At 52.5% G+C, this 26,690-nt stretch overlaps 1 protein-coding gene and 1 long non-coding RNA gene across 6 annotated transcripts in view; both read left to right on the plus strand.

The window, feature by feature from the left end:
* The window catches only part of C15H10orf143 (chromosome 15 C10orf143 homolog), a 103,539-nt gene that overhangs the window by 20,253 nt on the left and 56,596 nt on the right, over positions 1–26,690 (plus strand). For 4 of the 5 annotated variants that reach the window (XR_011382724.1, XR_011382725.1, XR_011382726.1 and 1 more), the window contains exons 2-3: positions 6,795–6,932; positions 7,026–7,088. Coding sequence is in view for 2 of the 5 variants with exons in the window: in XM_070058273.1 (XP_069914374.1) it covers positions 6,795–6,932; positions 7,026–7,088 (201 nt within the window). In the remaining 3 variants the exon portion in view is untranslated. Of the gene's footprint in view, positions 1–6,794; positions 6,933–7,025; positions 7,089–21,948; positions 22,893–26,690 lie in introns of those variants that run through there. The other variant, XM_051836649.2, reaches the window with a different exon arrangement.
* On the plus strand, positions 7,095–17,223 carry LOC127488262 (uncharacterized). The gene is made up of 2 exons (XR_011382727.1): positions 7,095–13,466; positions 13,620–17,223. It is a non-coding gene; the product is annotated as an uncharacterized lncRNA (long non-coding RNA).

Here is a 26,690-nt window from a genome sequence, read left to right on the forward strand (position 1 = left end):
TCACACTTTAGGGGCCGCATCAGACTTTAGGGGCCGCATCACACTTCAGGGGCCGCATCACACTTCAGGGGCTGCATCAGACTTCAGGGGCCGCATCAGACTTCAGGGGCCGCATCAGACTTCAGGGGCCACATCACACTTTAGGGGCTGCCTCACACTTCAGGGGCTGCATCACACTTTAGGGGCCGCATCACACTTTAGGGGCTGCATCAGACTTCAGGGGCCACATCAGACTTCAGGGGCCGCCTCACACTTCAGGGGCCGCATCACACTTCAGGGGCCGCATCACACTTCAGGGGTCCCATCACACTTTAGGGGCTGCATCACACTTTAGGGGCCGCATCAGACTTCAGGGGCCGCATCACACTTTAGGGGCCGCATCACACTTTAGGGGCTGCATCACACTTCAGGGGCCGCATCAGACTTTAGGGGCCGCACCAGACTTTAGGGGCCACATCAGACTTTCACGTTTTCCACCTGACAGATGATGAGTTCTGAATCGTTTCTTCCTTTGCATTAATCTCAGTAAGTGTGAGTGTGAACACTTTTTTGTATGTTTGAGGACCATTTTAATAACATTTTTTGTAAACTACGTAAGTCTTTTTACCATTTTTCTGTAGGGTTTTGGATCCTTTATCACTAATATTTTTTGAGTTTCAGGCATTAGGATCCTCAGCCCTATTTCTGTGTGTATGTTCCAAGTATTGTCTTCCTTTTGTCAGATATAGTTTGACTTTGCTAAGGGGGTTCGGGATTTGTTTTACCCTGCAGAAGTTTTTGTTTTTATGCAGTCAGATTTATCAGTCTTTTTTTTTTTTTTTAAGATTTTATTTATTTATTCGAGAGGTAGAGTTACAGACAGTGAGAAGGAGAGGAGACAGAGATAAAGGTCTTCCTTCCACTGGTTCACTCCCCAAATGACTGCAACGGCTGGAGCTGTGCCATCCAAAGCCAAGAACCAGGAGCTTCTTCCTGTCTCGCATGTGGGTGCAGGGGCCCAAGGACGTGGGCCATTTTCTGCTGCTCTCCCAGGCCATAGCAGAGAGCTGGATCGGAAGAGGAACAGCTGGGACTCGAACCAGTGCCCACATGGGATGCCAGCGCTGCAGGCAGAGGATTAACCTGCTGCACCACAGCACTGGCCCTTATCAGTCTTTGCTTTGTTGCCACTGGATTTTAAGTCATAGTTAGAAATATCAAGGTTAACCGAGAGTTCACTCATTCTTTCCAGGAAATTTGCAGCTCTTTGTCGTTAGATCTTTCACGTTTAGATCCCTAATCCATTTGGTTTATTGGTGTGAGATACAGATCCAGTTTTCTTCTTTGCCCAAACAGCTTTGCAGTTGCCCCAGCACCATGCATTGACTTGAGATGCCAGGTTTCCATATACATTTGGCTTTGTCCCTGGACCTGCAACTCTGTCCCGCTAGTCGGTCAGTCTGTCTACGCAGGAGCACCGTCACTGGGGGTGTGGCTTTCCTGGTTATCCTTGCACACTTGTTTTTCCGTGTGACCTCTAGGTTCAGCTTGGGCAACTCTGTAACATGGTTCATTGGTTTTGTGACTGGGATTACATTGAACTTACAGGTAAGGAGAAGCATCATGTTGGTGCAGTCACACTGTCCCACCCAAGAAGAGGGGCTCTCTCTCCGCTTGTTTGTGTTTCCTGATGCATTCTGCAAGAACGTCTTAACGTCTCCTAGTATCAGTTTTGAACAGTTCTTAAGTTTAATATTTATTTACTCTTTGCTAGAATTATTTTAAATGGAGTTTTTTTCTAACTAGTTATTGTTTGTGATTGAAAGTTGTTTTTTTTTTCTTTTAAAGGTTTATTTTATTTATTTGAAAGAGTTACAGAAAGAGAGAGCGAGATAGAGCGAACTTCTATCTGCTGGTTCACTTCTAGGCTGGACCAATGCCAGGAGCTTCTTCTGGCTCTTCCATGTGGGTGCAGGGGCCCAAGGACATTGAGCTAACTTCCAGCGCTTTCCCAAGTGCGTTAGCAGGAAGCTGGATTGTAAGTGGAGCAGCCAGGACATGAACCAGTGCCCACGTGGGATGCTGGCATCACAGGCAGCAGCTGTACCTGCTGTGCCACAGCGCTAGCCCCAGCTGTTGATTTTTGTGAGTTCTTTCACTGAGTTTTATCGCTGATTCTCTGGGGGTTTCTGGGTATATGATAATTTCTACAAACACCTCTAGTATAACGTTCAACAGAAACGGAGATGGTGACACCTTTCCCTTGTTCTTTTATTGTTTTCTTAGAGGATTAAAATGTTTTTAAGATTTTATTTGAAAGTAAAAGGCAGATGAGAGAGAGGGAGAAAGAGATGGAAAGAGAGAAAGAGGTCTCCTGTCTGTTGGTTCATTCCCCCAAATGCTCACGACAGCCTGGGCCAGGCAGAAGCCAGGAGCTGGGAGCTCAGCCAGGGCTCCTGGGTGGCATCACCTGTGCCTCCCAGGGTGCGCATGAGCAGGAAGCTGGAGGCAGGAGTGGAGCCGGCACTCGGACGCAGACAGTCCAGTCTGGGGTGCAGGTGTCCCAGGCAGCATCCTAGCCCCTGTGCCAAACGCCCATCCCTCGTCCTTGATCTTAGGAAAACGTGTCCCCGTTTGATCAGATACTGGCAGGGTTGGAAGTGGACCTGCTGGCTAGGGTGCCTGCCTCGCTGACCGTGGGTTTGATGCCCTTCTCTGGCTCCCGACTCCAGTGTCCTGCCAGTGTGGGTCCTGGGAGGCAGCAGTGACCACCACAGGTAACTGGGTGCTGACCCCCACCTGGCAGTGTCTGGCTCCTTGCTGTGGCCTAGCTCAGCCCTGACTGTTGCAGCAATTGTCCTTTGCCTACAAAATGTTCCAATTAAAGCATTTTAGAAAGATAGTGACCTTTGGCCGGCGCCGCGGCTCACTAGGCTAATCCTCCGCCTAGCGGCGCCGGCACACCGGGTTCTAGTCCCGGTTGGGGCGCTGGATTCTGTCCCGCTTGCCCCTCTTCCAGGCCAGCCCTCTGCTGTGGCCAGGGAGTGCAGTGGAGGATGGCCCAGGTGCTTGGGCCCTGCACCCCATGGGAGACCAGGAAAAGCACCTGGCTCCTGGCTCCTGCCATTGGATCAGCGCGGTGTGCCGGCCGCAGCGCGCCAGCTGCAGCGGCCATTGGAGGGTGAACCAACGGCAAAAGGAAGACCTTTCTCTCTGTCTCTCCCTCTCACTGTCCACTCTGCCTGTCAAAAAAAAAAAAAAAAAAAAAAAAAAGATAGTGACCTTAGAACTAAGGTGTGTGTATTTTGTCTTGTTTAAGACTATTAGCTTCAATTCCTGTTTTTAGAACATTTTTGTCATAAGCGCATTCTAAAGTATGTTGAGTGATTTTTCAGCATCCATGAAGGGGTCACGTTGTTTTTTCCTTACAGTAATAACGTGGTGCGTGATGTTAATGTGCGTGATGTTAACATGGTGCGTGCTGTTAACGTGGCGCGTGATGTTAACGTGCTGCGTGATGTTAATGTGCGTGATGTTAATGTGTGTGATGTTAACATGGCGTGTGATGTTAACGTGGTGCGTGATGTTAACGTGGCCCGTGATGTTAACGTGGCGCGTGATGTTAACGTGGCCCGTGATGTTAACGTGGCGTGTGATGTTAACGGGTCTCTAAGTGTGAACACATCCTGCATTCTGGAAGATGTCTTCCTTGTTCGTGGCAGGTAATTTTGCCAACGTGGTGCTCTGTCTGGCGGGGTGTTTCTGCACTGATGCTCACGAGTGACACTGGTCTAGTCCCTCTCCTGTTCTTGTCTGTGACCAGTGTGTGATTTCTTCGTCAGAGGAGAGGAAGCTTTCCTCGTTTCTCAGAGCCCGGGCCTCCCTTAGAGAGAGCCGTGGGCCTGGCTGCTCCTGGAGCTTCGGCAGCAGTGCCCTGCCACCCTCTGGTCTGGTGCTCCCGGTGAGGCACCAGCGTGGTGACTGATCCTTCTGTGGAAATCACCCGTTCGCACTCGCCAGCAGAAGTGGGGTCAGCTTTATGACCGTAATTTCTTTCTTGAAGATTTATTTTATTTTATTTATTTGACAGGCAGAGTAGACAGTGAGAGAGAGAGAGACAGAGAGAAAGGTCTTCCTTCTGATGGTTCACCCCCAAATGGCCGCAACGGTCGGTGCGCTGTGCTGATCTGAAGCCAGGAGCCAGGTGCCTCCTCCTGGTCTCCCATGGGGTGCAGGGCCCAAGCACCTGGGCCATCCTCCACTGCCTTCCCGGGCCACAGCAGAGCGCTGGACTGGAAGAGGAGCAGCCAGGACTAGAACCCCGGCACCCATATGGGATGCCAGTGCCGCAGGCGGAGGATTAACCAAGTGTGCCACAGCACCGGCCCCTTATGACCTTAATTTCCTTAGGAAATTGTCCGTTTCTTCTCATTTTCAGATTGATTTGCAGACTGCAAAGTAGTACCTTACCTTCAAAAAAATGTATTGTTTTCTTGATTATTTCTCTTGGTGTGCATTTCTTAATCTCTGCATCGGTGCTCCTTCTCATTTTTTCTTGGTCAACTTACTGGTTTGTCTGTTTTTTTAATCCCCCTGACCTTCCCCCTCCTAAGAAAAAAAGGCTTAGGGACAGGTGTTTGACGTGGCCGTTAGAGTGCTGCTCAGGAGGTCCAGGCCCACCGCAGCGTGCCTGGGTCTGCATCCCAGATCTGCGCTCTGCCGGGCGGCAGGTGATGCCTCAGGTCCTTGGGTCCCTGCCACCAGGTGGGAGACCCTGACTGAGTTCTGAGCCCCTGCTGTTGAAGGCATTGGAGAGTGAGCCACTGGATGGGAGATCTTTGTTTGTCTGGGTCTCTGCCTTTCAAACAAGTAAAAATAAATGAATACAAATTATTTTTGTAGACAGTTTATTCATTAGCTTGTTGTCTTTCTATTTTGTTCCTCATTAATTTCAGCTTTTCCCTTTATTTTTTCCTTGTGTTTTCCTTTGGCTTCCTTCTGTTTTTTCTTCCAGTTTTTTATGAGCTTGGAATTATTAATGAATTACTTTTTATTCTTTCGTCTTTATTGCTAAAAGTGTTAGTGCAATGAATTTTTCTCTGTTGCTTTAAACATATTTCACAGATTACGGTATGTGGTGTGTGCATTGTAATCTTTCTCCTTAATTCTGTATTTTCAGTTTGTGGTCTTTCTTTCACCTAATAGACAGAGGTAATAGGAGGAGGTAATAATAGGATTTTAGAATTTCCAGGTGGACGACGAGCTTGCCGTTTTTTGCTTTTGTAGATAATGAGCATTTCTGTTGCTTTTTGATCAGAAGGTATTATTTGCAGGGGCCGATGTTGTGGCGTAGCGGGATAAGCCATCACCTGCATCACTGCCATCCCACATGGGCAGTGGTTCAAGGCCCGGCTGCCCCGCTTCTGATCCAGCTTCCTGCCAGTGCACCGGGAAGGCAGCAGAAGATGCCCAGTGCTTGGGCCCTTGCCACTCACCTGGGTGACCCGGGTGGTGTTCAGGCTCCTGAGTTCGGGACTCCTGGCGTCTGCCTGGCCCAGCCCTGGCCATTGGGGCCATTTGGGGAGTGAACCAGTAGATGGAAGATCTCTGTTTCTCTTACTCTCTACAAATGCCTTTCAAATAAATAACTAAATCCTTTTAAAAAGTCTTAAAAAATCAAGGAAAGTGCTGTCTGCATCCTTTGGAGATCCCAGTCGCCAGGGCACCGCCGAACGCGTTTCTGTAGGAGCTGCCTTGCGGGACGACTGTATTTAGGCCCTTCGTCCCCTTACTGATGTTTTGTGCATTTGATCTGCATTTTACTGAGCATGGCCCGTCCAGGTCCTGTTCCCCGCGTCTGTCTCCGTCTGTCTCTGCTTATGAAAGCATTGGTTGTCGTTCGTAGATGCCCGTGAGTTCTGGAAGTCAAGAGTGAACCCCAAGAAATTATGTTAAGCAGTTCTGGGTCCAATAATTTTTGCTTTAATTTTTAAATATCTATTTTAATGTGTTTTAGAGAACAACAAAACTAGCACTATGGTATGAGGTTTCTAGACTGAATAGATCCATTAAGTTAAAAAAAAAAAGGCTGTTTAGAAAACATTAACGCAGATAATACACAAAACTGGCAAGCGTAACTGTGGCGGTGGGGAGCAGGGCGGGGCGGTGGGGGGCGGGGCGGTGGGGGGCGGTGAGGGGCGGGGCGGGGTGGTATTGTTACCTTAAAAATACGCAAGGTTTTGAGACACTGGAACTGGACACTTATTTCCTGTAGCCTTAGAGGATTTTGAGGATTTTATAATTATCTTTTTCAGTTCACGTGAAAGCAAACACCAAATGTTGATTTTCCCAAAGGTTATCGATGTGAGCTGTGTAACTTTTTAAATAAACAAAATTAATTTGCTCTTCAGTGCCAGTAAGACAGAGGATTATTTGTATGTGAATTACTCATTTTGCATTAGAAAATTACGTGAGTACAATGTGTTGAACATACACCTAGTTTCTTGATAGGTTTTGCACACTTTCAATATCAGTACGCCAGTCACAATGGTTTATTATAAGAATTTCAGCCAAATTTGTTTTAAAATGACTATTTTAAATGTATGAAGCTAAGCACATATCAGACAGAGCTAGGAATAATGAGGTCACGTGGAACGACGGCTGTCTCGCGGAAGAAGTAGTTGGAAGCTGTTTCCCCGAACGTCCCATCAGGGTTCCTGCGGCACGGGGTCGCATGTGCCCTGTGTTCTCTGAAAACAAGCTCACAGCGCCGGGTGCTTTACCAGGCCATCAAAGTGAACTTTTGTTTGTTTCAGAAACGGCTGTGCAGGCGATCAGAAGCCAGTGCGCCCGAGCGAGGGTGCCACCAGGTGGGCACAGGCGTCCTGGCGTCTGGCAGCACAGAGGACCCTGCCCCCAGGCCCGAGGGTGGCCAGGGGAGACCCAGTGCAGTGGTACGTTCCTACCCCACCCCCCCATTTAAAGTCTTGGCGGGCAGTGCAAGCAGCATTGGTCTGATGCCTCTGCCGCTGTGCTTTGTTGACCAGATCCTGCAGAGTGGCTCCAGGAGCGCCGCCCAGCCTTGCCGGAGGTGTATTGCCGGGGAGTCTGTAAGTGCATTAGCCCTCTCGCCGGGGCGTGAAGGATGGGAGACCCGCAAAGCAGAGTTAACACAAACCGCAGTTTCAGGGCCAAGGAGCGAGGGACGCACGTCAGGAGGCGAGACTGGCTGAGCTTTCCTTCCGTTCCGTTGAGGGGCAAACCAATTTGTTTCCAGCTTCCGACTGGAAGTAGGAGTTGTAAATGCATTTAAAATGCATTCTAAAAGGCAACTTTTAGGGAAAGAAGCAAGCCGCTTGATTTGGTGGGAAGACTCAAATGTGGACACCTTGGAGGAAAGCTCCAGCCTTCCCGCCTAATTTCCAAATAGGAGTTTGTCTTTTGTCCCCGTAAACTTTCCTCCGGTGTCTGTCAGCTCCACGTGAACTGCAGGTTTCGGGAGGAAGCGGGAGGCTCGGGGCTGCCAGATCCGAATCCTCGCTGTCCTCGGTTGGGCAGAAACCCTGAAGCCCACAGTAGCATAATAATGCCTGCGTTATTAATTTTGAACTTCCTCTAAGAACAAGTTAATATGTTTTTGATAACCTCTATAATTCTTGGGGTTTTTTTATTTTAAGTTTGGAATCTTAATATTGCAATAAAACAGAATTATATTTAAATTCCACATAGAAACCAGGAATTTGTGTCTGTGTGTGCACGTGTGTGCATGCATTTCTGAGATTGCCCCCTAAAGATCTTCAGAGAAACATATCACTGTGTTTCTGATAAGCACAAGATTGAGTCAGTAAATTACAGAGGTCCTCGGCTGACACGTCGCAGGCCCCTGTGCCTTCGGAGGCTTGACACTGATTCTGTTTTAAACAAAGACCGAACATCATGACAGCCACCATCCCAGTGAGCCCCTGCTTACAGGACTTTGCTAAACAAATTAGGAGCAAAGTTTCATGGGAAGCTGCTCCATGAATTTGTGGTTGCTGCTTTTTGTACTCGGCCGGAAGAGAAATTCCCACCCGTTATGCTGTGTTCTGTGGTGTAATTCCAGTAGTGATGGAGTTAGAGATGCAGCAGTTTGAATCTAGTATCTTCAGGTTGACTCATTCAGCTGCCAAACATAGCTTGGCATACAGACGGATAATCCCTGAGCAGTGTGGCGTAGCGGGTTGAGCCGCCGCCTGCAACACCAGCATCCCTTGTAGGCGCCAGTTTGAGTCCCAGCTGCTCCACTTCCTACCCAACTCACTGCTGAAGGGCCAGAGTAACTACATTTTGAAAAAGTGGGCTGGCGCCACGGCTCACTAGGCTAATCCTCCGCCTGTGGCGCTGGCACCCCAGGTTCTAGTCCCGGTTGCCCCTCTTCCAGTCCAGCTCTCTGCTGTGGCCTGGGAGGGCAGTGGAGGATGGCCCAGGTCCTTGGGAGACCAGGAAGAAGCACCTGGCTCCTGGTTTCGGATCAGCGCAGCGCCAGCTGTAGCAGCCACTTGGGGGGGTGAACCAACGGAAAGGAAGACCTTTCTCTCTGTCTCTCTCACTAACTCTGCCTGCCAAAAAAAAAAAAAAAAAAAAAAAAAGTGCCTCTATTCAGGGGCCCGACTTCCTGTAAAATCAGGGGAAACCGAACAACAGAACAGCTTGTTAGCTTCACGTGTAAGGAAATCCCCTGGGTCCGAACCAATCAGGAACAACCGTGTTCCCTCAGGAAATACCAGAGGTGACCCCAGCCAATCCGCTGTTACCCCGCACCCCTCGATGGCATACCCTGCCTTAAAAGAGGCTCCCGAGCCTGGCTTGGGATCTTCCTCTGCCCTCCGCTGCGCAGTTGGTTAGATGGGTCCCTGCCATGGCTTGTACTTCCGAAATAAACCTTGCTCTTGCATTTCGGTGTGTTCGAGTCTCTGGTGGCGTTTGGGGATCCAACGATCTGGGCACAACACTGCTAACGTTCTGGGAAGGCAACAGAAGATGGCCCAAGTGTTTGGGCCCCTGCCCCACATGGGAGACCCAAATAGCGTTCCAGATTCCTAGCTTTGGCCTGGCCCAGCCCTGGCTGTTGCGACCAACTGGGGAGTGAACCAGCAGGTGGAATATCTCTCTGTCTCCCTTTCTCTTTAACTCTGCCTTTCAAATAAATACATAAGTAAACAAATCTTTACAAAAGGGAGAAATGTGGCCCCATTCCGGTGGCTGCCCCACTGTGTCTCTCAGGTTCCCCACCTGTGGACGCAGGCGCTCCCAGCGCTCCCCCCTCCCCGCTCCCCCTGTGATTGGGCCGTTCGGCTAATGGTCTGTTTGAGCAGTAGGACCTGCTGGATCAGGGCTTTCCTGCCTTTGTAATTCCCCAGGCTTCTCTCTGTTAGGTTTCACAGGAAATGAATCTATGAGCAGAAAACCTACATTGATATGTAAACATCATTTTTTTTGGTTAATGCTCAATATTCTTTTCATCTAAATTTCAGAAACTGACTTTAAAAAATCAGTTTCCTTTTATTTGTAGTCATTCTCAATAAAATTTTACCCAGGCTTGGGCGTTTTAATATTTACACCCACTATTTCTAAAAGTCTTATGTAAATAAAGATTGAAATGTGAATTTGAAAAGTCACACCTCTTGATATTTGAACAGACTATAGCTGCATATATCTTCTTTTTCTAATAATATGGCTAGTTTCTCTCCTAAGCTTTTAAAATAATAAGACACTATTTTTGTATTCTAAAACATGAAAAGGTTCAGTGTTAAATAAAAAGCAAATAGTATTTTTAGAGAAGCCAGATCCCAGGGAGTAGTGCTTAACCATAAATCACCAATGGGCAGCAATTCCGAATTCCAGAAGACTTTATTATAGTCAGGCTCCACTCACAGAGGCATGCCCCTCCCACCGTGGTGCCTGCAGGTGACACTCTGTGGCGCCCTGGGATCAGGGAGAAGCAGGGGCCGCCTTAGTGGTGGCTTGTGGGGATTTCCCAGCAGGCAGCTGGCACGTGGTTCAGCGTGGTTGGGGGTCTCCCTGATGAGCGCCCTCGCAGCTGGGCTGTGGTCCGTTTCTGACTGCAGGAGGTGCTCAGCTGATCCATCCGCTCCACTCCGGTCCCGTGTCGCCGCCTCGCGTGGTGCTGGGTTCCACTCTCCTGTCCCTTTGTTCCCCGCATCCCCCAGACCTCTTCAGACCCGTGTCCCAGGGTGCACTTTTGTCTGTTCTGTTTGAACCCCTCTCGCTCATTGTCACAGGGGTTGCTCTCAGGCATCCTGATGCGGTTTATTCCCGGGGTTACTGTCACCGTTCAGCTCGTGCTACACATTGCGTCCAGAAGCTTCTCCTCTCTGCGCCGAGCTGCCCTGCTGGTGTCCAAGGGTGGTGGGACTCTGCGTTGTGGCGTTTGGTGGCCGCCCCAGCCCAGGGCCCGGTGGCTGGCGCCCTGCTGCTGTGCGCTGTCCTCCATTGTGTGTCCAGGGGCAGTGCAGAGACCCCCGTCCCCAGCACAGCTCCTCTCCTGGCCACGGCTTCAGCAGCCGGCTCCTTCCCCGGGCCAGCTGGTCTTGCTCGGCACAGGGGCCATGTGGCAGCTGAGAGTAATGTGGAAACCAGGCTGTTCTTTGGAAATTCAGACCAATTAAGTGAAATCTATTGAGGCTGCCCAGGGTCTCCGGAGTAATCAAAAGAAGATATAGGCAGAGAGGAGGGGGCTTGTAAGACAGAAAGGCTAGGGGGAGCGGGCTTAGGAGGTCTGTGGGGGATGGGGTGAGGTGCAGGAATCCAAGGTGGAGCCTCAGCCACCGGCCACCAACCACGAAGCCCCTGCTTTGTCCTGCAGGGCTCCCTGCCTCTGTCCCGCAGCTCTGAGCTGTGGAGGCCACGTTTCCCACACTCCTTTTTCTCTGGCCTCTGGGTAGAGTCGCCGGCAGGACCTGGGAGCTGAGCTGGGCTTGGGGAGAAGCCTGGGCATTTCTCCCTCTGCCCCTGCCTGCTGGGGCTCCCACGGAGCAGGCCCAGTGTGGTCCCACCCTTGTTGGGGGGCACCCGCTCCTGGCCCTGCGCTGGGGGCACCCACTCCGGGCCCTGCGCTGAGTGGCTGGTTGCCTCTCCCTGCCCTGTGTGGCCCTCATGTCTCCTCCTCCTCAGGTGTAGGTAAGTCCTGTGGTCAGTTCCCTCCCTTTGAAATTGAAGTACATGGACTGGACCTGACCTGGCTGCTCAGCTGATAGATTCCCCTGGAATAAAAGCAGTCGCTCTGATAGACGCAGGCTTCCAGGGCTTTGCTGCCCACCCCAGGGCTCAGGGCTTTGGTCCAGGCAGCTCAGCGTGCAGGAGCTGGTGGAGCCAGTCCCAGCCGTCTGCCACTGGGGCACTACTGCCATTGGCTTTTGAAGCTGCCCGTCACTGGTGCTCCTTGACTTCTGATCTATGGGTGGTTGGGTTTTACCACTCGGACTGCGGTGAATGCCACTGAAGCCGCGTGCTCAGCTGCTGCTTGGTGCCCTGGAGCCCTGACTGCACCAGACGGGCTGTGTGCGCCAGCCGGGTCGCCAGCATATCAAGTTTTGCTTCATTTGCAGGCAGGTGCGAAGGACGTGGTCTTTTTTTAAAGATATATTTATTTATTTGAAAGAGTTATAAAGAGAGAGAGAGAGAGAGAGAGACTCCTCCATCTGCTGGTTCACTCCCCAGATAGCCATGACAGCTAGGGCTGGGCCAAACCCATGCCAGTGGGAGACTGGGAGGAAGCACCCGGCTCCTGGCCATTAGGGTAGCGGCCATTAGGGGGAATGAACCAACGGAAGGAAGACCTTTGTCTTGTCTCTCTCTCACTATCTATAACTCTCTCTCTGTCTCTTGTCTAACTCTGTCTGGCAAAAAATTAAAAAAAAAATACCAGGAGCCATGTGTCCCTGTGTCCCATGTGGGTGCAGGGCCCGAAGTACTTGGGCCGTCTTCTGCTGCTTTTCCCAGGCCATTAGCAGGGAGCTGGATGGGAAGTGGAGCAGCCAGGACGCAAACCTGCAACCATATGGGATACCAGCACCATAGGCAACAGTGCTACACACTTCGCCACAACGCCGGCCCCAAGGACACAGTATTTTTTAATTAATTAATTTATTTGAAAGGCAGAGTTACAGAGAGGCAGAAGCAGAGAGAGAGGTCTTCCATCCACTGGTTCACTCCCCAGATTTCACTCCCCAGATGGCTGCAATGGCTGGAGCTGTGCTGATCCGAAGCCAGGAGCCAGGAGCTTCTTCTAGGTCTCCCAGTGGGTGCAGGGGTCCAAGCACTTGGGCCATCTTCTACTGCTTTCCCAGGCCATTAGCAGGGAGCTGGGTTAGAAGTGGAGCAGCTGGGACTTGAACCGGCGCCCATATAGGATGCCAGCACTGCAGGCGGCTTTACCCACTGTGCCACAGTGCTGGCCCCAAGGGCACAGTCTTAAAAAGCCTCCACATTCTTACTCACTTTTTGATATTGAAGTCCAGTGTCTGACAGTGCTGTGCACATGTGTGTGTGCGTGCCAGCACGTGTGTGTGCACAGTGCTTGTTTGTGTGCATATGTGTGGTGAATGTGTACACACTCGTGTGCATATATGTATCTGGCATGAGTATATGCACACGTGTGTCTTGTAGATACTGTATGTGTGCGTGCATGTGTGTGTATGGAGAGAGGCATGCAGTGTGGGGGTGGAAACAGCAGAGGAAGGAAGGTGTTTGATCCAAACCCATTGCTTTGGTTCACTTTTCCCTGTGGGGACAGAGGGAGGCGCCAAAGTATGATTATTCTGAGCCTACATGGTTTATCCCTAAATGCACGGCCTTGCCCAGCTGTGGCCGCTCCGTCTGCACAGCCCCAGATGATTGGGGACTGCTGCTTCCTACCTCTGCATCGTCTACAAATGCTGCCAGACCTGGTGGCCCTGCCTTCCGGGAGGGCCTGCAGGGAGATGCTGCCCGCCTGGTACTTGGCGCAGGTCTTAGTGTCAAGGTCGGGACAGAGGCCAGCGATGACGATGGAGCGTTGCCACACAGTTGAGGAAGGTTTGTGTGCAGGGGTTCGCTGTTCGCATCCTGTTTTTAGCAACAGCTGGTTCTTACCAGTGCTTTCTTCTTACATTCCAAGAGTCAGAAGGCATCACAGTCGTGGAGGGTTCCCCGGGACTCCACTGGTCCTTGTGCAAGGACCAAAGTCCCCGGGACTCCACTGGTCCTTCTGCAAGGACCAAGGTCCACGGGATTCCACTGGTCATTGTGCAGGGACCAAGGTCCCCGGGACTCCACTGGTCCTTCTGCAAGGACCAAGGTCCCCGGGACTCCACTGGTCATTGTGCAAGGACCAAGGTACCTGGGACTCCACTGGTCCTTCTGCAAGGACCAAGGTCCCCAGGGCTCCACTGGTCATTGCAAGGACCAACGTAGTCCAGGACTCCATTGGTCATTGTGCAAGGACCAAGGTCCCCGGGATTCCACTGGTCATTCTGCAAGGACCAAGGTCCCCGGGATTCCACTGGTCCTTCTGCAATGATCAAGGTCCACGGGACTCCACTAGTCCTTCTGCAAGGACCAACGTAGTCCAGGACTCCATTGGTCATTGTGCAAGGACCAAGGTCCCCCAGGACTCCACTGGTCATTGTGCAAGGACCAAGGTCCCCCGGGACTCCACTGGTCCTTGTGCAAGGACCAAGGTCCCCAGGGCTCCACTGGTCATTGCAAGGACCAACGTAGTCCAGGACTCCACTGGTCCTTGTGCAAGGACCAAGGTCCCCGGGACTCCACTGGTCATTCTGCAAGGACCAAGGTCCCCGGGACTCCACTGGTCATTGTGCAAGGACCAAGGTACCCGGGACTCCACTGGTTCTTGTGCAAGGACCAAGGTCCCCAGGTCTCCACTGGTCATTCTGCAAGGACCAATGTCCCCCAGGATGCCACTGGTCATTCTGCAAGGACCAAGGTCCCCAGGACTCCACTGGTCATTCTGCAAGGACCAAGGTCCCCGGGACTCCACTGGTCATTCTGCAAGGACCTAGGTCCCCCAGGACTCCACTGGTCATTGTGAAAGGACCAAGGTCCCCCGGGGCTCCAGTGGTCATTCTGCAAGGACCAAGGTCCCCCAGGACTCCATTGGTCATTGTGCAAGGACCAAGGTCCCCCAGGACTCCACTGGTCATTCTGCAAGGACCAAGGTCTCCCAGGATTCCACTGGTCATTCTGCAAGGACCAACGTTGTCCAGGACTCCACTGGTCATTGTGCAAGGACCAAGGTCCCTGGGACTCCACTGGTCCTTCTGCAAGGACCAGCTGTGCACCACACCTTTTCCCATAGGGTCCTCAGGGCTCCTGGGGTTCCCTGGCCTGGCCCGGCCCTGCTAGTGTACAGATGAGGAAAACCAGGCCCTCAGAGGTGAAGTTGCTGAGCTGCCGTGTGCGATGGTCAAAGGGGGCAGGGGCTCAAGCCTCACTGGAACCCTGTCCTCTTTCAGCCCTTCTGTCTAGTCAGCGTGTTTGCAGCCCACGGGCCAGCCGGACTCCCACTCCAGGCTCACCCGCTCTGAGAAGAGTGGCAGTGACGGGGTGGGTCTGTGTAGACCATGTTCCCAGAGACAATGAGAGGTCCTTGGCTAAGGCACATGGGCTGATGTGTTCGCACCCTGAAGGAATAGGCTGGCCCCTGGCAGAGTCTGTGTCAGTGTTGCCAAAGGGAGTCACAGAGTGGATGAGGTTAGTAGATCCTTGATCACGTTTTCAGATTTAGCTTCTGGTAGAGTCTGACCATAATTGTTTCCTCTGAAATGCACATACCAGGAAACTGCTGTTAGAAAGTTTCAGTGTGTTATTTAGGTCATTTCCAGGCCTGAAGGAGCTGAGGGGCTCCAGGTAACAAAGAAAATGCAGTGTAGCTCTCCTACAAACAGGTTAGACTGAGCGATCAGAGTGGCCCCCTGCTGTGGACAGAGAGGCAGTGTCCGGGGTGAGAGGTAAACACACAGGTAACCACAGCGCAAGAGAAGGTGCAGACACGTGCTGCAGCGGCCGTCAGTGGGCCCTGGCTGTCCCAGGTTTTGTCCTACAGTGGGGCCAGAAAAATGTCCTGAGATAGAAGTGACTTTGGCCTAACAGAGGAGTGGGAGCTGGAATTTGAACCCTTGCATAAAGCTGTGCGCCCTGAAGATCTGACCGTACCCTACAAGGGGAATGGAAGTTAAAATGTGGGCTCCAAGCGTATCCTATGCCAGTGTACAGTCACAGCATTAACGCAGAAGTAGACCCAGATGTCCGAGTGGTTCAGGTGCTGTAGGACTGCCTCCACCCTCAGTGCACACACGTCCGGAGGTCGAACACCCAGTGAGGATGGGATGTAACAGGTCCAGCACTTCGGAAGCAGCCCGCAGAATCCACGTAGCCACAAATCGGAGATGAAAGAGGCTGAAGTTCACCATGAGATATTTACAATTTTCAAAAACAATAAAGAAATGGAGCCATAATAAAAGAAGGCAGTGTGAAACATAGAATTGGAAGGTAACAGAAAAACTGAAAGTGAATGATATGGTCATTGAAATGTCTTTTAAAAAACAAACCATCAGATTAGACACAGTAAAGACTCAGTGAGTCGGGGCATAGATCTGGGAGGTCGTCCCAGACAGTGGGGGAGAAGAGGTGAGAAGTGTGCGTGTGTGGGCGAGAGCGTCAGAGGCGCAGGGGGTGACCCACTAGGAAATCCAGAGGGGAGGGCTTAGAGACTGCTAGAGAGGGACACTGAAGAACGTGACGGGAATGGAAGGAAGGCAGGCGTGGCCAGGTGGCAAAGTGGAGGAGGTCTCCAGTCAGAAACCAACGTACATCACAAGCTGTGCTGATCAAGGCCAAGTGGTGTTGACCCAGGGACAAATAGACCGATGAAATGGACTCTTGAAGCATGAATAGACGGCAGTTGAGAACAAGTTTCTCTGTACATTGTGCTAGGACAGTTGGCTAATCCACATATGAGGAAAATAAAATTAGATTTCAACCTCATCTAAAGATCAGCTTTGGGCCTGGCGTGGTGGTGTGGCAGGTAAAACTGCCCCCTGTGACGCCAGCATCCTATTTAGGTGCTGCTGTGGATTCTGGCTGCTCCACTTCCAGCTTCCCTGCTGTTGTACCTGGGGAAGCAGCAGCAGGTGTGGCCCAAGTCCTTGGACCCCTGCACTCACGTGGGAGACCCCCAAGAAGCTCCTGGCTCCTGGCTTTGGTCTGATCCAGCCCTGGCCGCTGCGGCCACTTGGGGAGTGAATCAGTAGGTAGAAGATCAATCTCTAACTGTGCCTTTCAAATACATAAAATAAGTCTTCTTTAAAAATCCATTTCACGAGTAGGGGAGGGTTAAAGAATCTAAATGTTATACATTAGTAATACTGCTTTAGAAGGACTCCCATTCAAATGTTGTCTTCTGTCGATGAGTTAGTATTGATGCTTCAGTGTGTGTGTGTGTGTGTGTGTGTGTGTAGCACGTCTACTATTAATGATTTTTCTGGTTTTATCTGAGGATGTCTTAATTCCACTATCATTTTTGAAGTATAATTTTGTTGGATATAGAACTTCTGGTAGATTTTCTCCACCCCCCAGCACTTTGGTTATGTTATCTCATGGTGTTTTGATTTCCGTGATTTCTGATGAGAAGTCAGCTGCTTTCAGTATTTGGTTTCAGATAACCCTACCTACGACGCGTCTAGTGTCGATCTCAGATAACCCTACCTACGACGCGTCTAGTGTCGATCTCAGATAACCCTGCCTACGACGTGTCTGGTGTCGATCTCAGATAACCCTGCCTACGACGTGTCTGGTGTCGGTCTCTTGGCTTATCCTGGTTGGAGTTGCTTGAGCTTCTTGATTGTATAGATTGTTTTTTATCAAACATGGGAAGACTTTTGGCCATTATTTCTCCAAGTATTTTTACATGTTTTCAGCCTCCTTTTCCTCTGAGACACCTGTTTGTGTGCATATTGATACAATTGAATATAGTGTCCCATAGCTCTCTGAGGTACTGTAAATTTTTTTCACTCTTTTTTCTCTTGTTCTTCAAACTAGATAATCTCATTGACTTCAGATTCACTCTACCTTTCTTCTCCTGCTTAAATCTGCTGTTGAGCCACTTTCATAAATTTTTCATTTTAGTTGCTATACCTCTTAACTCTAGAATTTCTGTTTATACACACACACACACACACACACATATATATATATACAAAATTTGTTTTTTGTTATTTTCTATTTAGTGAGATAATTTTTAGTTGGTCTACATTTTTTTTAAAAAATATTTATTTATTTATTTAAAAGGCAGAGTTATGGAGAGGCAGAAGAAGAGACAGAGAGAGAGGTCTTCCATCTGCTAGTTCACTCCCCAGATGGCCTCAACAGCCGGAGCTGGGCCCATCCAAAGCCAGGAACCTGGAGCTTCTTCCAGGTCTCCCACGTGGGTTCAGGGGCCCAAGCACTTGGGCCATCTTCTGCTGCTTTCCCAGGCAGGGAGCTGGATTGGAGGTGGAGCAGCCGGGATTCGAACCGGCACCCAGATGGGATGTTGGGACTGCAAGCAGTGGCTTTACCTGCTGCACTACTGCGCCAGCCCCAGCCCACATTCTTTTTAAAGTGTTTTTATTTTTCTTTATTTGAGGGGGGGGCGGGGATGAAAGAAGGTGGCAGGGAGAGAGAGAGGTTGTCCATCTGCTGATACTTTTCCCAAATGCCCACAACAGCCAGGGCTGGGCCAGGCTGAAACCAGGAGTTAGCCATTCAATCCAGGTCTGTTGCGTGGTTGGCAGGAACCCAACTACTCGAGCCATCACCTGTTGCCTCCCAGGGTGCAGGTGATCAACCAGCTGGAATTGGCAGCTTAAGCCCAGACACACTCATGTGGGACGCAGGCCTCCTGCATGGTGGCTTGAGCGCCGCAGACGCCTGCCCCTGCGACGGTGTGGTCCTCCTACCTTCCTTGGATTGTTGATCGTGTTTTTCCTGAGCCCTTTGAACGGATTCAGGTTCCGTGATTCAGTCCTCGTCGAAGAACTGCAGCATCCAGGCTCTGCCTTCAGTCTGCTCCGCAGGTCCACTGCCCATCTCTGCACTCTGCCCAGCAGCCGGCCCGTGTGGGCCACACGAGTGGGCGTCTGGCTCTCAGACTTCCTTTGGGTCCAGCCACTCGGGGACGTGGGGCAGGCAGTAGACTGGACAGAGGTTGGAGAGGGAGGGCAGGGGACTTGGCTGTGTCCCTTGGCCAATGTCCCTGCTCCTTTCTGGCAGCCAGCAACACATAACACGGAGCACATTCTCCTCCAGCTTCTGACAGCTGCTTGACCTTAACTGAGTGTGCAGCTCCCTTCTGAATCCTGTTCACAAATCCCATCTGTTTCGTGTTGGGCCCCTAAGGAAGGATTCACACCCACCTTAGAGCAGTATGATTACCTCCAGCGAGGGAGGAGGAGGAGGCAACAGTGTATCTTAAATCTGCACCAGGTGTACATAGGTGTCACACGGCTGCCTCTTCCTACAAAGACTGGGGCGGGTAAAAGGGGGGCGGGGGTCTGTAAGCCCAGGCACGCAGTGTAGGCCGCAGGAGAAGCCTGTGAAGAAAGGACACCACTGTGTAGCTGTACAGGTGAATTTGCTGTTAGAGAAAGCAAGGGCTTCCTCACGGAATCGGCAGAGGCAGGAATTCCAGAGCTCTCCGACGCGGAGCGGCTGCTGGTACTCGTCGCACGGTTCCTCAGGGAAGGGCAGAGGGCCGGCCGCAAGCCAGGCTTCTGCGCGTGGACGAAGGGTGGCTTTTTCAAAAAGGGACAAGGGGGTGTCGCAAAGTGCTTTCCCTCGGCACGTGTGACTTGAATTCTAACAGACCTGCCACAGAGCGGGTGTGGCCCTGCCGGCCTGGTAGCAGAGCCCAGGGAGGAAGGATCTGCCCTGCGAGGTAGAGTTGGACAGCCGGAAGCTCGTGGGCTGTGGGAGCACCCCGTGAGGGGTCACCGCGGTGAGAGCGTCAAGAGCCCTGTTGAGGCTGATGTGTGAAGGCAGGTGTCCCGCCAGGAACACAGCCAGAAGCAGCCCACCCGGAGCCCCCAGTATCCCCTCAGAAGCAGTGGACGCTTCCTCTCCAAAAGCCTGTCTTGCTCTGTGGGAAAGTATTGGAATCATGTTTTACCAAAAGTAGTATGTTTGTCACTATAGCTTTTTGGGTCACTTTGGAAGCCTAAGCAAACAGGAAGCAGAGGACCCTAATTGTCCACAGGAAGACATCAGCTGCCACGAGTCCTCACTCCTGGCTGTGTCAGTGACCGGCTCCATGCCCAGCAGTCCTCAGCAGATACGCCCTGCGGCTTGTGCGTGTCAGCTCAGAGCCCAGGACGCCCGGCATCTGTGTCCTCCCCGTGTCCTGGTCAGGAACAGCACCAGGCTCGCGTGTGGGCTTCCTGCTCTGAGACAGTCCCCAGCTGGAATGTTCCAGAAAAGTGAGTCGGTGGCAGGCCCTGAGAACTTTCCCGAGACAGGAGCACTGGGGCAAAGGTCAGGAGGAGCAATGTCCGCAGGTTCTCCAGGTCTAAGATTCTAGATCTCGACTGTCTTGTCGATGGGCTCTGTCTGTCTGGTCCCAAGTGGTGGTGGTGGTGGTGTTTTTTAAGATTTTATTTGTTTGAAAGGCAGAGTGACAGAGAGAGACAGAGAGGTCTTGCCTCTGCTGGCTCACTCCCCAAATGGCTGCAGTGGCCAGGGCTGCCCCAGGCCCAAGCCAAGAGCCTGGAACCCCATCTGGGTCTCCCACGGGGGTGGCATGCTCAGGTCCTCGGGTCGTTTTCCACTGCTTTCCCAGGCACATTTGCAACAGCTTGATGGGAAGTGGAGCAGCCAGGACTCAAGCCCACACTTTGATATGGGATGCTGGTGTCACAGGCGGTGGCTTAGCCTGCTGCGTCCCCGTATGGTCCCTGTGCTGTCCCAACCCTTTCCCGTTCCACCTCCAGCATGTCTTCGGATGCCACCCTCTGGGGCAGGGCAGGGAGGGGCACCTCAGCGAGTACCTCGCCCACAAGCCTCGTTCTGTGTTGAGCGTGTGATGGGCGTGAGCATGATGGAGTTACTTGCCGAGCACTGTCTCCTCGCCCGATCGCTCCGTCTCTCCCCTAAGTGAGGCCCTTGTCCCCTGACCCCACCTGCACTGCTCACCTCTGTGCCTTCCTGAGCTTGTGACCTTGTCCCTGCCCGGTGCCGTTCCCAGAGCTGCAGTTCCCGCTGGGCTCCAGCTACCGAGGGTCTCACGACAGAAGCGTCTCCTGGCCCGTGGCATTCAGCAAAGGCACCTCCTCTCCCCACCGTTCAGAGACTTGAGCATTCGATGATTCAGGATTCGGGAAATGAGCCCGGAAACCAGTTACCCGGGGTCCTTTGGTAAAGGGATGAGTACCTGTTGACTGGGTACTGCTGAGGCTCTTCCGGGAAGCACGGGCCTGTGGAATAAGCCCAGCGTCTTTATTCAGCGTGGAGTTCAGGGCCCTGCACAGTCTTGGTGCCGCCTGGCATTCCAGACGGATCTCCCACGCCTGCGTGTGCTCCTGGAACCCCTGGCTCCCCTCGTGGAGAGCATCTCCTGTTCTGGGAACTTCTGACCTCATGCTGTTCTAAGTGCCTGGGATGCCCCTTCCACCTCACAAGATTCTCTGACACCTCTGGGGGCCTGGTGCAGCCTTCGCAGCCCCTCGTCAGGTGGGATCAGGTGCCCCTTCCCTGGCTCGCATGGCGTCTGGTTCTCAGCACCTGGCTGAGGCGTGCGTGTGACCTCCACGAGGCTCTGAGTCTCCCTAACCTCTCCATGGCTTGGGGCAGCACCGCCTTCCTGGAAACAGGTGCCATCGTGCGCCGGACCACTTTGTACCCCCAGTCACCTGCCCACCCCAGACTTCCTGGGCCTCAGCCAGCGCAGCCACCACGCGAGTCCTGGCAGGGCAGGGAGGCCGAGCCTGCCCCTGCTCTGAGGCCAGGGACACTGCTGGCACCACGTGTGGCCCAGTGTGCGTCTGGCCAGCTGTCCATCCTTCCCCAGCATGCGGTTCTTCCAGTCATGGCTGTGGGGAGGAGAGATGAGGTGGGGGTGGAAGGGCTCTGGGGGGAGGGTTTATGATTCTGCACTTTTCTATGCCCCTCGGGACAAGCCCAGTACCTGACTCATATATTGAGTCCTCGTTCAGTACTTAGACGTCATGTAAACTTTTTTATTAGTGTTGGATGTTTAGCCTGGTGGTTAAGATGCCTGTGTCTCACACCAGAGTGTCTGGTGCAATTCTTGGTGCCAGCTCCTGACTCCAGCTCCAGGCAAATGCAGACCCTGGGAGGCAGTGCTTATGGCTCAAGAAATAAGGTTCCTTCCACTCCCCAGGGGAGACGTGGACTGTATCCCCAGTTCCTGGCTCTAGCCTTGCCTCAGCCCTGGCTGTTGTGAGCAATTGGGGAGTAAACCAGAGGATGGGGGAGCTCTCTAAAGTAAAATAAGCATTTTTTAAAAAAATTATAAATATGTAAATGATATTTTCATTCTCTTTTTTTCCCTGGTAGTGCTGTAGGAGAGAAAGGAAGTAATGCCGGCTGGGGCCTTTGTGGGAATCAGGCACTGTCGGGTGCTGCAGATCCCTAGTCGGAAAGCTCACGGAAGGGGGTGTGGGGAAGAAGCTGCAGGGCTTCGGAACTGTCTGCACCCAAATGGACTTCCCTTTAGTTCACTCTCCACAGCTTCGTGAAGTGCCTTCATGTTTAAGATGCACTTTAATATGAGTATTCATAAACATTCTCCCTTCAGAAGTTAAAACGTCATCTGGGTCTCCCGGTCACGTCAGTGAGCGCTCTGTGTGGGGCACAGCGAGGCGTGCTGCTTCGGCCAAAGTAGGTTAATGCGCACATGGTGCTGTTTTGTCACCGCAGGGGCATTTCAGTCATTCCGGGAGTCCCTAGAAGATGAAGCTGGGAAAGGAAGCCTCCAGCTGGGCTCCGACTCCTCCCCGCGGCAGCAGGTGCTGGGCTCCGGCGGATGGGCTTTGCTTGGGCACCCACCTGTTTGAACAGCAGCCCAGGGCTCGCTGCCCGGGACCCACCGTCCTCGCGTGGGAGCCTGGAGGCCCCACGTCCCTTCCACAGAGCCTCCTCTGAGTGTGTCCTGCCGGAGAGGGAGAGCAAGCGTATCATCTAAAAGTAAAACGCAGTCTGCGTCAAACTTCCGTGCGGCTGGGGACCCGTGGCTCCTGCGGTCGTGTCCGGCTGGGGACCCGTGGCTCCTGCGGTCGTGTCCGGCTGGGGACCCGTGGCTCCTGCGGTCGTGTGCGGCTGGGGACCCGTGGCTCCTGCGGTCGTGTCCGGCTGGGGACCCGTGGCTCCTGCGGTCGTGTCCGGCTGGGGACCCGTGGCTCCTGCGGTCGTGTCCAGCTGGGGACCCGTGGCTCCTGCGGTCGTGTGCGGCTGGGGACCCGTGGCTCCTGCGGTCGTGTGCGGCTGGGGACCCGTGGCTCCTGCGGTCGTGTCCGGCTGGGGACCCGTGGCTCCTGCGGTCGTGTGCGGCTGGGGACCCGTGGCTCCTGCGGTCGTGTGCGGCTGGGGACCCGTGGCTCCTGCGGTCGTGTGCGGCTGGGGACCCGTGGCTCCTGCGGTCGTGTCCACTGCAGCCCTGCTTTGATGCTTTCCAGTTGTTTTGTGGATGTATCCAGGACTGCCAATATACTCTTTTTAATTAAAAGATTTATTTTTATAATTGAAAGGCTCTATAATCTTGAAGTGAATTTTGCTAAATGCTACGAGCCCATCTGTTCCGTGTAATTCTCTAACTGAAGTGATTGGACAGCACCTCTTTTATATTAAAATGGAGATTGCTTGTTTTCTCTTGGGTTTTCAGTGTCTCGTCTGCCCGTGGAGACTGGAGTAGCTGGCCTGGGTTTCCAAGCTTCCTGATACCCTGTTCACGTGACAGACGGGTCCTGAGGGAACCGCCGAAGTGCAGACTCGAGCTCCAGTTCCTAACCTGCTGGAGCCCGGGAGGGCCTAGCCCTTGGATGCCACGTGTTCTCGTCACAATACTCACCGGGGGGTGCGTTCCCCGCCAGGGACCTCCTCCCCATTGGCGTTTGGAAAAGCCCCGTCCATAAGCAATGCTGGCGTTCAGTCTGGGAGCATTGCCTGTTGGGAGGTGGAGGAAGAGGGAGGTGAGACATGGCCGTGCCATCACAGGAGCGTTGTCTGTTGGGAGGTGGCAGGGAGGAAGGAGAGGCATTGGCAAGAGGCCTCAGGGACACTGCTGTTGGGAGGCGGGGGGAGGGAGGGGAGACATTCCAGGTCACGCTCCAGCACCGTGTTGGTGACGTGGACGCTAGCCTGGAGGAAGACCCCGGAGCCGGGACTTCATGAGAGGTGCCAGTCCCTGCCCAGTCGGGGCTGTGAGACAGGAGGTGTCAGGAGTGTGGCCTTGGAAGTCTGTGAAGAGCTCCGTTTGTGCTGTCTTCTACACAAGAGGCACACTTTGATGTTTATGGAAAAGAAAACTTTGAGGTCTGCGTTTTCTTGCTGTGTCAACTCCTCCTCGTCTGAAATCTGTGGGGAGAGCTCTGTGCGCATCCTTGCAGGTAGCCGTCTTGGCACTTGGTGCCACTCATGTGCAGAGAGCAGTGCCTTTGGGTAGGGAGCGGCCTCCCGCGGCCTCCCGTTCCCCTTTCGGCCCCGGAACATCTCGCCGTGGACCTCGCTGAGTCCTGAGGCTTCTCTGAGCCTCCTCCGCCCGCCGGGTCTGTGCATGGAGGGGAGCCTGCAGGGCTGCAGGCGGTGGCAGACGAGGGGCCCACGACGACGCCACCCCAGCATCAGCCCCGCTGCCCGCTGCCCTCCAGATCCAGAGCAGGCCTCCTCTTCTGAAAAAACAAAGTCACGAAAGACACAGCAGTGTGGAAACGCAGAAGGCGTGCGGGGCCGGGATGAGCCCAAGGTCTCGGCCCGCGAAGGCCTCGAGTGCTGAGATCATGGAGGTGACGCTGGGTCCCAGCCGTGGGGCACCCGAGGGTGTGGCCAGTGTGTCCTCAGGATCCCTGGCTGTAGTAGAAGCCATCAAATAGGACATTCTGGAACCCTACACCCATGCTCGGCTCCCCTGGACTTTGGACACAGCTCAGAGCCCATCCCAGTGTGGTCCCTGGCCCAGGCAGGGATCCCTCTGTGGCCGTGCTGTCCAGGCATTGTGTCCTCCTCCCACCCTGCCCGATGGCTGTCACACAGTGTTCCACCTTGGAACGGACCATGCTTCCTGACGCAGCCGTGGGGCGGCCCTCAGAGTAGCTGTTTGTGAAGCATGCAGGTGGATACAGAGCAGGCTCCGCCTCTGGGACTGCAGTGCGGGCACCATGTCCCGCTCGTCCCAGGGCCCAGGTCCTCCCCTCACACACAGCTCTGTCCCTGCCAGGTTAATTTGTCCGCACCACAGGTGCTAAAGCAGCCGAGCGAACAGGCAGGACCTGCGGGTGTCCCTGAGTGGGCTCAGCGCACCCCACCAGGAGCGTGAAATGGGATTACCCCCTTCAAGTGCTTCTCTTTGTCTTCTTGTCAGAATAGGGGAGAAAGATGTCTTCTATGCCTGAGGAAACAGGAGGCATTTAGTGTGTGCACCTCCACTAGATAAGTTTTCCGTTTGTTCTTTAATTATAATCTCTCATTATTTGGTTTTTTGCTCAGGGTTGAAACTGTCAAAGCACACTTTAATAATTTCACAGTTTGAGTTTATGGTGGTTTTTAAACCACAGAAACAAAAACTCTCAGAAGATTCAAAAGCATTGTAAATAGTTAACAAAGATACCTTAACATCTTTTGAAATGTTTTGCCTTTTTATAAAGATTTATTTATTTACCTGAGAGACAGAGATATGGACAGAGAGAGGGAGAGAGAGAGAGAAAAAGAGAGAGAGAGAGAGAGAGAGAGAGAGAGAGAAAGGTCTTCTATTCACTGGTTCCCTCCTCCAGTGGCTGCAACGGCCAGAGCTGGGCAGATCTGAAGCCAGGAGCTTCTTCTGGGTCTCCCACATGGGTGCGGGGGCCCAAGCACTTGGGCCATCTCTTTCTTTCTTTCTTTCTGTCTTTCTGTCTTTCTGTCTTTCTTTCTTTCTTTTTTGACAGGAAGAATTAGACAGTGAGAGAGAGAGAGAGAGAGAGAGAAAGGGCTTCCTTCCATTGGTTCATCCCCCAAATGGCCATTATGGCCGGCGCGCTGCACCCATCTGAAGCCAGGAGCCAGGCACTAGGCTCCTCTTGGTCTCCCATGCAGGTGCAGGGCCCAAGCACTTGGGCCATCCTCCACTGCCTTCCCGGGCCACAACAGAGAGCTGGACTGGAAGAGGAGCAACTGGGACAGAATCCGGTGCCCCAACCGGGACTAGAAACTGGGGTGCCGGTGCCACAGGCGGAGGATTAGCCAAGTGAGCTGCGGTGCTGGCCCACTTGGGCCATCTTATACTGTTTTCCCAGGCCATCAGCAGGGAGCTGGATTGGAAGTGGAACAACAGGAACTCAAACCAGCGCCCATATAGGATGCTGGTACCACAGGCGGATGCTTAACTTCCTACTTCACAGTGCCAGGCCCTGAAATGTTTTGCCTTTAAAAGTACAATTTTGGGGAATGAGTGTTTGGGACACTCCCATCCCATGCTGGAGGGCCTGGGTTGAATCCTGGCTCCGGTCCCTGTTTCACCTTCCTGCTGATGCTCACCCAGAGAGGCAGCAGGTGATGGCTCAAGTACCTGGGTCCCTGCCACCCACGTGGGAGACTGGGATGGATTCCTGGCCCAGCCCTGGCTATTGTGGGCATTTGGGGAATGAGATTCTCTGTCTGGCTCGCTCTCTCACTCTATCTCAGCTTAGGGGCAGGGGTTCAGTGCAGACACTGGTTCAGATGTCCTTACCCATATTGGAGTACTGAGCCCTGGCTTCTGACTCCAGTGCCTAGTGCCTGTAATGGGCACTCTTGCAGGCAGCAATGAACTCTCCAGGACGTGGGTTTTTCTGCCCTGCGGAAGATCGGCATTGAGTCCCTGGCTCCTGGCTTCAACCTGGCCCATTCCGGGCTGTTACAGGCATTTGGTAAATCAGCGGACAGGAACCCACTATCTACCTGCCTCTTTCTGTCTCTGCCTCTCAGATAAGTATGTAAAAATTAAATACACATATAGTTTATTTCCATATTTACTTTTAAAACATTAAAGAATTATACCTGACACCCTACTTATTAAAGAAGAAAATGTTTAAAATAAATAAGTAAAAAATAAAAATTACTCTACAATCCCATTACTTAAAAGTAACTTATGTTAACATTTTTATGTGTATCTTAGAAAAATTACCACCTGTGAACATACATACTCATAGACATACACTTCCAGTGTTAACAGCGTGCACAACTTGCATGCCAATGAAAACATACCAGGTTACCATTTGTAAACAGTTATACGGGATTGCATCCACCGGGAATGCCACAGTGCTTCTCTTCCTAGTGAGTGTTATAAAGAAAGTTTTTATTTAATAAATGCTGATTTCATAGGTACAGCTTTAGGAATGTAGCAGTTCTTCCTTCCATACCTGTTCTCCCATTCCCACTGCCACTCCCATCCCACCTCCTACTCCCTCTCCCATCCTATTCTTCATTAAGGT

This window comes from Oryctolagus cuniculus, chromosome 15 (genome assembly GCF_964237555.1).
Source record: "Oryctolagus cuniculus chromosome 15, mOryCun1.1, whole genome shotgun sequence".
Lineage (NCBI taxonomy): Eukaryota > Metazoa > Chordata > Mammalia > Lagomorpha > Leporidae > Oryctolagus > Oryctolagus cuniculus.